Genomic DNA, 12,229 nt, shown 5'->3' with positions numbered 1-12,229 from the left:
AGAAGTCCTGCCCTGTGGCCTGGGCTCTCCCAGCAAGGAGGCCCACAGTGGTGAATTCACCTGGGACCTGAGCAGAAGCTCTGCGGGCTTTAAGATGTGGCCCTCGTGATTGATTTGGTTGCCCCTATTTTTGGCCACCTTGTCTTCAAAGACCCTGATTTATTTTTTTCCCCAGGGAGTTAAGCATGGCACCCAAAGTTCATAGAGTCATAAATGTGAAGGCCTCATCTGACCTCACCCAGACAAGTCGTGGTGGCAAAACCTCTGCAAATCTTGGTAACCGGGAGTATTGCAGACCCTGAACATCCCCCGTCTCAAGTAGGATCAGGAGTGCAGCTGGCTGAGCAAACAGCCATTAACTGAGTGACTAATCCAGACAGATATTACCTGTCCAATCTCAACTGTGCACAATAATCTATTGCTGTTTTAATTAAAACAGGCCAGTGAGAAAAGACAGCAGTTGTATCAGCTGGTTGATCCAGCAGATAGGTCTGGTAAATATGCAATAATTAACCCTGTTGGATGTAAGATTACTTCTGGGTGGAGACCTGAGTTCAGCATAGGTCTGTTAGTGAAAGAAGAATTGAAAGCTGATTTTTTTGTGGAAGCGAGACAGCATTTGCCCGTGGCCATCGTGGGGCTCTGACGTCCCTGCTTTCAAGTTGAGTGAACTTCACAGCCCTTCTCATTAGCTGTATCTCCATCAAGACAGTTTTCACGTTGAATATGAGTGTGCAAGGCGGGCGTACCTCACTCTTCAGCTCTCTCATGGTCTCTGCCTTAGCCAGCGCACATTCACCACTGCGTAAATACTGCGGTACTGGGAACGTGCCTTGAGGGGGAAGGGGAAGCTGTAGTGGAGCACGGTCACGTCGGACCCAAAAGCAGGCTGGTGCAGAGCCTTGCTGCGGTTCATCCGTTGCATGTCCCGTTCAAGGGTGTGCCCTGCGTGCCACGGCTCTTCCCTGTACAGAGCTGCAGCCAGAGCAAAACACTCCTGAATCCCGGTGGGAGCTGCTCAGACCGATTACACGTGGCTGCCGGGCGGGTTCGGGGGCTTTTGCTCCCATGTTAGAGCACCGAACTCGCGCTCTGACTCCTCGGCTGCCACTCGAGCTGCGCCACGTGTGTGACTCTGGTCCGTCGGCATATTTTCAGGTGAAAACAAAGGAGGTTGCAAGGGAAAGAATATTTTGGCCCGAGGCTGGGTTTACGTTTGCATTTTCATATATGTAAATAAGCCGTGGGCGCTTGGGTACGTTCCTTCCTTCTGCTTGGTTTTTCTTTCTGACTAACATCATGAAAATGCGGGTTTGTCCTGGAACAAGGACTTCCTTTCTCCTAAGGGCTAATTGGGCATTGCAATTAAATCAGCACTGCCAGAAAGCAGAACTGCTTTAAAAACCTCCGCTTTCTCCATCTTCAGCTCTTCACCATAGATTCCTTTAGGATGAATTTCCTTTTTTTTTTTTTTTTTTCTAAACGGGGGCCAAAAAATACCGGAATCGGTTCGTTGTTTATAGTCTTTCCAGATGGCTTTTGTATGCCGTAGAGGACTCTCCGCCCCCCCACCGCCTTCATAAGTCACCTTTTAAGTGCACCCGTGCAGACAGCTGGAATGTTGTTTACTTTGTACCCTGGAGAGCAGGATCCTGCCAGGTGCTGAGCCCCTGCCAGGTGCTGGATGCCGTCGACACCAGGCTGCCTTCCCACGGAAACAGCTTCTGTGCGACTGTTTCCAGCCAAAAGCAAAGAAGATTTCCAAAGAGCAGTGACATCTCTCCAGCCCAGCCCCCAGGCCCGCGCCTTACCGGGGAAGCGAGGGGAGGAAGTGATTCAGTGGAAGCAAAACTCCCCTGTTGCGGGGCGGGGTGTCGGACCTGTTTGTGCAAGCGGCAGCCAGGACATTTCTGCTGCACGCGTGGGATGGTGACGGGGAGTCCGTTTTAAGAGCCGGGGATCTTTCTACTGCCTAGCGGCACTGCTGCTGACTGCCTGAGCGAGTCCATTAGAGGTCAGTTCCTTGCTCTTGAATCCCTCTTGTTAACTTCTTCTTGTGAAAAGGATTTGGGGAGGGGGAGCCGGTGCTGAGAGGAGCCTGGGTCCCTTTGAGCAGGTGGGAGGGTTGCTTTGGAGCCTGGCCCCGTGCAGCGTGGTCGGTGTCCTGTGCGGAGATGCTGGAGGGAGGCGCTGGTCCCGCAGGCCCCTGGCTCTGGACACCCCCCTTTTGGGCTTGTAGGGGATGCGCTGTGCCCCTTCCTCTCCCCCCTCCTCCGTCCAGGCCAGTGAAGCGGTCAGCTCTCCTGGGTCGGGACCATCTCCTGCTGCTTGTCCTTAGAGGGCTTTGCACAACGCACTACTAAAGTCAATTAGATTAATAACCGTGGGGGCTGGGGCTTCACGGTGACTTCCCCTTCCTTAGGAGAGTATCAGTTGGCACAGGATGGGAGCTACAAGGTAACGGGAATTTTGCCCACGGGAGATCTGATTCCCTATGAATTGGAGCCAGGAAGCAGCAGGAGTGATGTTTTACGATGGGTTATTCAACAGGCAGGCAGTTCAACATGGAGATTTAGGGCCAAACAGTGATTTTCTGGAGTTGAGGGGAGTTTCTCACTGGCTTCCCTGGGACTCCCACGTAGCATTGATGAGCCGAGTCCTCCTCTGGTGAAAGCACCCATCGGGGGTCTCTTTCCAGGTGGGTCTGTCAGCCGTGTTCCCAAAAAAGACAGGGAAGGATCTTTCCTATCATTTCCTATCATAATGCCTTGGATGTGCATGGACTCCCCTCCCCACTCCATGTGCCCCCACCCCAAAGTGGGGCACTCGGAGCTCGTTTGAGAGCCTAAACATTGCAGGAGGAAAGGAGGCTTTGGTGCTTCACCTCCCCTCCCTGCAGCAGTGGTTTTGAATGCGACTTCAGGTTGTAATTTACAGGCATTGCAAAAGCAGAAGTGCAAATCCATAGCGAGAGAGCGCGGAGGCTGTGCTTGAAAGAAGGAACAACTTTTTGGAAGGGACCTGAAACAGCCGGTGCAGGGCACTCCCATGTCTGCTTTAGTATGGGCTGGTGTTAGTCCTCTGAGCAAACCTAACCAGAGGTAGCTGCCCGCATGCTGACTCTGCAGCGTAACACTATTACAGACTGGTTTTCTATCAGAATGGACTTTCTCCCCAGGCGTGACTGGAGCATAAATCTCCAAGAGTCAGTGTCTGGGAGGTGACATGTAAAAGTGCCTGCGATTTGGATCTTCCCTAAGGAAATCAAGCGAGTTGCACCCAAGCTGAATCCAGCCCCCTCACCCTAGCACCCCAGCAGTGGAGTGATATGCATGCCCAGCTGGGCAGTGATTGCAATGCAAGCCGCAGTCTGGCATTTCCCTTCAACAGAACCAAAGGGCCCAAACACCGAAATAGGAATTGCTACCCTGGGCACACAGTAGTCCCCCTGGCAAAGAGATTAGCAAGCTGCTTTGGCTACCAGTGAAATGCAGCAGCCTCTGGGGTCCGACCGAACAGCAACCGGTGCACAACAGTGCTGCAGGCAGTGTTTAGGAGGGGACAGCTGCATCAAGCAGAAACTGCCAGGTGGATCTAGGTTGGGTGTAGAGTCATTAACTGGCAGGCAGGCATCTTGGCAAGGGAGGGGAAGTCCCTGCATCTGTGAGGGTCAGTGGTCTCATCATGGAAACTCTTCCTTCCTTGTTTTCAGTGCTAAAAGGCATTAAGAGGAGCTAAAAATACCCTCCTCTCATTTGCCATCCGTGCTTTTGCATGGGGCGACGGTGATGTGGCACTGCATGTGGGCAGAAGCGAGGCCAGGCTTCCAGGAGGGGCAGGGGATGGCAGCGGGAAAGGGGAAACGCAAGACCTCTGTGCTGGATGCTGCGACATGGCACGGCCCTGCTCTTCCTGCCTCCTGGCATCGCTTGGGAGTAGGATTTGCTTCTGGGGGAGATGCTGTGAGTCCTAGACTGCCGTGCAGCTCTGCCCCTTTCCCAGGGGCTCGTCTCCGGCTGCGGAGCTGCGTGGTGCGCCGGCCGAATTCTTCTCGAGAGTCTGTTGTAGCCGGGGGTGGGGGCTGCGACCTCCGAATTCTTCAGCCTGACCTCTCGCCGCGGTCCCCAGCGCTGCCCGCTCTCTCAAGCCGCAGGCCAGCAGAGCGCCGGCAGTGGGAAAGCTGTTTTCCTTTTGTTTTTAAATATTTCAAAGGAAAACAGAAGGGGAAGAGAGAACTGGAGCCGCATGAAACAAATATTTCCAGGGGCCGCTCTCGCTCTCTCGGGCCAGCTGACCCGGGGTGGGAGGCGTATGTCCTGGGGCAGCGCTGGGATGACGAGTGGAAGGGAGATGGGGCCTGGGTTAGTTCAGCTGAATAAGCCCTCCAGCAACTGGCCGAGGGTTGCAATGAGCTTGCTGCTGCCCTGGGCTGCTGGGCTCTGAAGAAAAGGGTGCAACCTGAATCTAACTCCGTGATGCTGAGATTTAAGGAGTCGGGGTGCACGAGAGCTCTTTGAAGATTCATCTTCTGGTAGATGCCAAGGCCCTGGAGGGCTCGGATCGCCCTCACAGGCCACCCAACAAACCCAATAATCTCTCAGGTTATGGCTTTGAAGTGCCAAATTTCAGCAGGTGCTTAAGAGTATCCCTCTTCAACTGGGCTCTTAAGCTTATCCTTTTGATCTTAAGCGAGCATTTCCCTGGCCACCGATGTCAATGTGACTTAAGCTGACTAGGGTCAGACCTGAATCAGGGCCTTATTAGACAGTCATGAACATTGCCTCCCTTCAGGAAGCTCAGCAGGCAGCCCTGGCAGGACGATGAGGATGGTTTAGTTAAAGGAGTCAACAAGCACCTGATACGAGTTATTCCTCTCGGTTTCTTCCTCCAGAGCTGGTGTGTAGACACTCTCCTTGCCTAGGTGACCCAACCTCTTCTCCCTGCCTCATTCAGAGAGGCTTCACCTGTCTCCACTGATGACCCTAAATATAAATCTCTAATTGCAGTGAGGTCCGAGCCTTGAGGGTTTTAACCCTCGTCTCCTCAAAAAGTGACTGTGCTTGGTCCCTGGGACTAGGCATTGTGGTACGAAGGGAAGGGTGGGTGGAGGAGATGAAGTGGGTGAGGGGACCAGACCTTCCTGGATCCCAACCGTAGTTTTTTGGCCCAAGGAAGCAGCCATTTGGGTCCCAGCTGGGCACTGGAGGCCTGGGAGCCCGTGCATTGAGGCCAGGGCTGGCTGTTCTCCCTGGAGTCCTGCAGTGGAGCTGGTCTCGGGAGATGGTTTCCCTCCAAGTTGGAGGTTGGATCTAAAGGTTGGTGCTGGTCAAGATGCTTTACCAGCTTGTTTCTAGGCTGGAAGCAGGTACACGACACTGAGAGAGGTGCTTGAGAACACCCTGCCCAGAACATGCCAGGGCTGTGCTACGGATGGACCTGCGAACCTTTGGGACATCTCCCCGCTTATGAGAGGAACAGCTCTGCCTGCTCGCTTCCTTGGTGAACGGTGGCACAAGGAGCCCTGCAGGAAGCGTTACGGACGCTCTTGTCCTTTGCATGGGGAAAGAAAAAAAAAAGAGCCACTTTCTGCTCGTACTGAACAAGGGACTCTGTTGCGATAGGGAAAACAGCCTCATGTTAGGCTCGTCCAGGCTCAGAGAACTAGGCCAAGGCGGGCAAATGCTGGCTGTCCTCTCTGCTCGGCTGGTTTGTTAGGTCTCTCTGAGCTTGGCTTAGTTGCGGCACCAGGCTTCGGCTCTGTGGCAGGGTCGCGGTAGGCCGCAGTGGGAAGGGCAGCAGGCGAATGCAGCATTACGTTGCTGCCCCAGCCTTAGCCGAGGCGGTGGTAGCAGCTCCCATAGTACCTGACTGATGTCTCGCCCTGGATTCACCCCCGGTTTCCTGCTCTGCTTTGGTACCTTTCCCACCTTGTGGCCTCCCCCCTCCTAACCCAGACCGGGAGAAAATCCACAGCTTGCTCCGCAGACCCAGGGGCAGGGATGAGGATGGAAACCCCCCCAGGAGCTGTGTGAGCACCAAGAGACTGGAACCAGCAAGCCATTGAGGAAGCAGGGAACGAAAGGAGGAATTGAGATGGTAGCTGGGGAAGGGACTCAAGATAAGGCTGGGGCTGAGGGGAAGTGGGCAGCGAGGAGACTGAGGACAGGCAAAAAGGGGCAGATAACCACTGCAAATGCAGAGCTGGTAGGCTCCTGTGGTGCGAGGTCTCATGGATGATGGGACCACGGCAGATGGATGAAGAGGGCTGAGAGTCTCTTGGCTCCCGGGTGCTTCGGGGAAGGAGAGTGAGTAGGTAGCTGGGTTAACCTGGGTTTGTTACTGCCCGTGCAAGTGTTGTGCCACACCTGGGCCCTTCTCCCCACCTCCCTTTGCCTCCGTCCCAACTGGCACCCGAGAGTCCCACCGCCTCCTGGGTACCGGTGACCAGAAACGCATGAGTAAGAGAGCCAGCAGAGGATGGGCCAGCCCAGCCTGCAGCAGCACGCGGCCCGCGGCCCTGGGTCTGCCCCGCTCCCTGGTCTCCTCCGCGCTGCCTGTGGCCTGCCTGCTTTCCCAGCACCGGCCTCTCACGCCACCGGAAACCGCTGGCAGGAGACTTGGACAATAGCCCCCAGCATGGCTGAAACAAAGGGGGCTCCACCCCGACCTGGCCCCCGCTGTCTGCCCCACAGCCCTGACGTGGGGCTCCCCCCCTCCGGGAGCCTCTAACAAGACCCTTCTGCAGCTCCCCCTGCCCCGCTGACCTCTCCCAGCCTCTGTGTTGGACCCAGCTGGGTCTAATAACTGACCCGAGCCATCTGGTCCCCGGCCAGGGAGAGTCAGGCGGGAGGGAGATGATCTATCCCAGGCATGGCTGAAACCAGCTCCCCTTAAAAGGCCAGCCAGCTGGCGGGATGCAAACCCTGGCTGCAGCAGCAAACTCCGATTGGGAGCACAACTGCACGCAAGCAGTAGGGTTTTTAGCTGGGGGGGCATTAACAGGAACAAATGAAAGAGAGATTTAGCTGTGTTGGTCTGGAGATAGGCAAAAGGCAAGGGAGGGTGACACTTTTTATGCTTGCATAGACTCACCTCGGACTTGCAGAGAGCAGGGATGCTAATAGAAAGGAATAAAGTTATTTAGATACAGAGATAGGGAAAGGAGGAAGAAAGGGGGCCGCATTGCTGGGAGAGGAAGGTGGGTTGAAGAGATCAGCAGGAATAAACAAAGTAGTTAAGCCCTGGAGGGACCTGGGGTTATAAAAGTTAGTCCAGGTAATCTGATAAGACGCGAGAGCCTCTGCGACCGTGCTTCCCGCAGTCTGGGCTGCGGGTGACGTCTTGTTCCACAACTTTGCAAGTCAGTTTTTAAACAGTTGTTGTCTAAGCCCAGCTGCTCTGAGATCAGCCGTGGACAGTCCAGGGATGGTCAGGTGTTCTGCCGCTGGCCAGTGTGTCTTTCTGGAGTTGATGCCAGATTCGTTCTTCGTTTTCCACATAGGCATCGCCCCGTTTATCCAGCGTAGACGGCGGAGGGGCACTGCGAGCAGGTGATGGCGGCCATGGTGGGAGAGAAGCAGATGTGTGCAGCCCAGATGTTGCAAGCCATATTGTTTGGTCCAGTGGTGGTGGGGTCTGTGTTGATGGTGGGCACAGCTGGCATCTGGGTCCATTGGTGGCTCAGTGAGCATAGGAGCAGGGTAGTCCATTGCTGGGAAGACCCTGTTTGGGGTTGGGGGGCTGCGTGGAAGCCAGGACAGGCGTCACGCAAGGCTGCCTGGAGCTGGTTGTCGTTTTGCAGGAGGCGTCAGAGGTCACGAGTGTGGTGTCCAAGGTGCAGGGAAGATCAGGCATCATGTGTGCTGACGCTTGAACCAGCCCCACTTTGGCCAGCAGAGCTGGCCCTTCTCCTGTGACCTCCCTTGCACTCCTGCTGAGACTGCTTTTGCATAAGACGCTTGCTCACCCTCCCACCCTAGTTTGCTGCACACTCCTGCAGCAAAGGCCTCCAGGCTTCCCTCCCCCAGAGAAGGAGGGGCTGGAAATACTCATTTGTTCCCCACTCCTTTCATTTCAAACTAACTCGGGGGGAACTAAGCTTGACGAGCCAGCCTTGCTTGTTAGCTTCCGTGAGCTCGCTTGGAAACGTCTCTGCATTTTTCTCCCCCCCGGTAATTTAATAGCATTAATGAATTGCAGAGAAGAAGATGTCTTTTTCCCCCAAGGACATGATGCACGCCGACGTGAGCAGGCCGTAGCAGCATCCAGAGAGCAGCACAGACGATTGCACGGTCCGGTGTGGCCGGCAGCTGCCCGAACTCCTGCCTAGAAGCGCTGTCTGTCTGCCGTGCAGGGCACACAGGGGCCTTCACGCATGTCTGCAATGTAAATCATGCAGAGTCAGGAAGTTGCCTGCCCAGCTACTTGACAGCAAACCTGAACCGGGCCCTGGTAGTTCGTTAGTGATGATGCAGCAAAGGGGTGACGTGGCACGAGGGTGCCGTAAACAAAGCTGACACCTTTAGTTCAGTGCCTTGCTCTGCCCTCCTTCACACACGTGTTGCAGAGACTAGATGACTTTCATCACAGCCGTCATGAGGCAGGCGGCGCGTGAACCTGGAGCCGGCTGTGGGTGGAAGCTTGTCTGCTGCGGATGCCCGGGCTACTAATGCAGTGGGACGGGCGCTGCGCTGAGCGGCGCAAGCCCCCGACTAGTCCGTCTGCTGCATTGAGACAGCCCACTGTTTGGGGTCCGGCCAAAACGGGTGGGTCTCCTTCGCGGGGAGCAATGGGGTCTGTGTTGAATGCTACATTTTGCTGCCTCTCCCTTTTGAACACCATTTCACAGCAAAAACTCCAAGGGTTTCCTTTCAGTCATAGCAGAGCTCAGCATTTTTTGGATGCTTCCTCCAGTGTTTTTCAGTTAGCAGCATGTGATGCCGGGTCAGGAAGTGCCCACCACCCACACACACCTGCTAAGCAGTGGTGCTAGTTCCTGTGGTGCAGCCCTCCATCGCACGGCAGCACACGTCTCCAAATCCCTAGCAGCGGGGTCCCGGGGTGCAGGGGTTGTGAGACCAGAGCAGCGCGGCCCCAAGGCTTGGAAGGATCGTGAAGCCAAGCTAGGGGTGCCAAGCGGGGCAATTAACCAGTCAAATATTGTCAATGGACGGGTTAATTGGCGGCATATTTTTGACCCATCAAAGATTATCACAATTTTGCAAGAAATACTACGTTTTTTATAGTTTTCTTCATAGAAATACGATTTTTATTGGTTTTTGACACATTTCTTAATGGAGAACTTTGCTTTTTCTGTGTATTTTTTGGACGAATTGGCAATTCTTTACCATATTCGACTGATATTTGACCAGTCAATTGACCGAACTTTATTTGACCAGTCAAATCCCCAACCCTAAGCCAAACTGCCATTACCTGGAAGCATGGCCAGCTGCCAGTTCACTTGTAAGCCAGGTGTAGACAGACTGGCTCAGACCAGGAGTCCGTATCCTCCGGCATCTTGTCTGATAACGGAGCCCATGACCTGCACTCCTGTTCCTGCTGCCCATGGATTTGTCCCCTCGAAGTAGTTGCTGTAGACCTTGCTCTGACCATTGCGGGTGCTGCTAGTGCCCGGTGGGCCTAGGCTCCTTGTCGGTGCATGATGCATAGGCCTGTCTGCACCAGCTGCTTTAGAGGAAGAGACGCTGCAGTAGGAGCTTGTGAGCTCACCAGGACCAGGGCATGTTTCCTCTTGACCCCCAGTAGCTGCAGGCTGGCACGTGACCTGAAGCACGACACTGAATTCCCCTAGCAGAGCTCCTGCCTTTTCCCAAACTTGTGTAGAAGTGCTCAGACCCTGTTTTTTAATCCTTCCACGCTCGTGGATAAGGCACGAGACAGAGTCGGAAGAGCAGAGGTCTGTTCCTGGCTGTGCCACTGACCTGCCAGGTACCCTTGGTCTCGCTACATCCTGACTCTACGCCTCAGTTTCCCCTTGCTTAAAACCCCGATGTTGCTGTGCCTGCCCTCCCTTGTGAAACAGGTGTGAAAAGTGGTGCATTGGAGAGAGGCCTTCCCAGGAGCTCGTGGGAAGTTCTTTAATTGTGGAAAACGCTTTAATCCAAAGATAGTTTGTGTCTGAGGAATTCAAGGAGTGAAACTTGGGGCTTGTCTAGACCATATCCACAGCCAGGTCCAGCGTCTTTGGACAGGAGAGGCTCCCTTCACTCTGCTCCCCAATTTTAAGAAGCAAAGAAGAATCAAAGCCTTCCTTCCAAAAGGGATCTTTCCCCTATGGCTTCCTGGCTGTGTTTCTCCGACAACCCGTGGCATTGCTGTCCAGGGTCGTGAGCGCCTAATAAATCTGCTGAGAAAGTGCAGGCAGGTCCCTTCCCACCCAGAAAGCGTTTGAGCTCCATTCTGCGAGCCATGTGCTGCAGCAGCCGTGTCTCTTGCTACCGGGCTCGCTCCGCAAAGGTGCTCCTGGTAGGATTAGGTAAAGTTGCGAATGTGGCAGGCACGTGTGGCCACCCACAGAGATTTTGCATTTGGAAAATACCGCACAGACTTGTGGCCCTCTCCCTGGTTACAGCAGTGGGCTGGTACCTCCTAGCAGAGGCGCGAGGACGTGGCCAGGCGCCTGGGGCAGCTGCCGTCGGTGGGAGCAGTTACTGTCACTGCCATGATTAGGCACCTGTGCCCCCAGCCCCACTCTCCACCCGAAGTTGGCACCTGGGACAGCTAACCCGGTTTCCCCACCCTTGCCTTCCACGCATGAGAAGGCAACACAAGAGGCTGTGCCAAGAATGACAGGAGCTCTTTGGGTCGGCGTTTCTCGCCTCGCCTCCCCTCCTCACAATGAGCCATGCCTGGAGCCATGCAAAACCCCTTGGCGTGAAGCTGGTTTTGCTCAAATCCCAGCCCCGGGTGCGATTGCTGTTTGCCGCGAGGCCCTGGGTACAGTTCTCGGCCCGCCAAGGCCGAGTACCCCGGCTCGAGACCTGTTTCCACATGTTTTCCAAAGACTTTGCTGAGAGCTCTTTAGGGAAGCCAGGTGCCAGGAGTGGGTGTGTGGTTTGGAGCTAGAAAGCAAGCAAAACGCATTTAACTCTGGCAGAGTTTCAGAGGAGAGTCCTCGGGGCACGTAGGGCTGAGTCAGATCGGTTGCGATTCTGCCAGCCACCGGGAGATGGTGTCCTCGGGCTCCCCGCCACAGCCTGGACTTGTTGGGTTCGCTTAAAGATGGGTGGGAGGTGAATCGAAGCTAGAAGAAGAGAGAGGGGGGCAATAAGCCCCATCCAGGCTCAGGTAGCAGCAGCTTCAGTGCGAGTGAGGCCTTTGTGGGGTGGGGGTTTGAATCGGGACCAGCCGATGGAATTGCAGACGTTGCCGTCACCACGTCCTGCAGCTGCCTGGGCCGGTTTTGGAGGTCTTCTTTACATGGAGTGGACCCCACCTGAGTGAAATCTGGGCCCCCGCAGCCACGGTTAGCTGCATGCTTGGACTTCAAAGATTGCTTTGGCACCCGGGCCAGTTAGCTCTATGGGTGAGGTTTCTCAGAAGTGGGCTGTGTTGGCCTAACTCCATTGCCACGGTGCTAAAGCTTCAATGGGATGCTTCCCCTCCATGAAATCCAGCTTGCCCGGCCCATCCTTTGTCTTGGCCAGAGAACAGAATGGAAAGGGACGGAGCACAAAGCCCGGGAGAAAGGGAGACTCGTCCCGTCTGAGGACATGTGGATGTTCATCTAGTTGGCTGGGTGGAAGATAATGCTTAGAAATCAGACCTGATACACGTGGGTGATGATCAGGTGGGATGCTGATAGGCAAAGCTAGTGACCCCGCAGCTCTCTTTCAGCCTGCCAGGCATTGGGCTTCATGCCGTCGTTTGCAGAGAGCTTGTCAAGATGCATCTCGTTCCTCCATCCACCACGCAGGAGATAGCAAGGTAAGATGTGGGTTTAGCCACCAGTGTCAATGAAAGTGCTGAACGCTAGCATTGCTGCCCGGCCTGCTGTGGGGCGCCAACTCAGCGACCCGGACAATGGAGGTGACTGACCGGGAGGCCCATGGCTGTCCTTCCAGCAGCTCTGCAAACAGCAGCTGTTTAAACTCCCTTCCTCCTCGCTGGATGCAATGTACCGGCTGGTTGGCAAGGATTCGCCAGCAGTACAACCCAGTGGTTGATCTTCTTTTTTTTAATCTCATTTTTTTTTTTTTTTTATTGATTC

At 54.8% G+C, this 12,229-nt stretch overlaps 1 protein-coding gene across 2 annotated transcripts in view; it reads left to right on the top strand.

The window, feature by feature from the left end:
- Positions 1–1,633: 1,633 nt before the first annotated feature.
- The window catches only part of ECE1 (endothelin converting enzyme 1), a 57,621-nt gene continuing 47,025 nt past the window's right edge, over positions 1,634–12,229 (top strand). The window contains exons 1-2 of one of the 2 annotated variants that reach the window (XM_019512008.1): positions 8,588–8,591; positions 11,189–11,191. In XM_019512008.1, coding sequence (XP_019367553.1) covers positions 11,189–11,191 — 3 coding nt within the window. In that variant the 5' untranslated portion in view covers positions 8,588–8,591. Of the gene's footprint in view, positions 2,015–8,587; positions 8,592–11,188; positions 11,192–12,229 lie in introns of those variants that run through there. The other variant, XM_019512009.1, reaches the window with a different exon arrangement.

Source organism: Gavialis gangeticus, unplaced genomic scaffold (genome assembly GCF_001723915.1).
Source record: "Gavialis gangeticus isolate Ggan-Ray unplaced genomic scaffold, GavGan_comp1, whole genome shotgun sequence".
Lineage (NCBI taxonomy): Eukaryota > Metazoa > Chordata > Crocodylia > Gavialidae > Gavialis > Gavialis gangeticus.
This window is presented reverse-complemented; position numbering and strand designations above follow the sequence as displayed.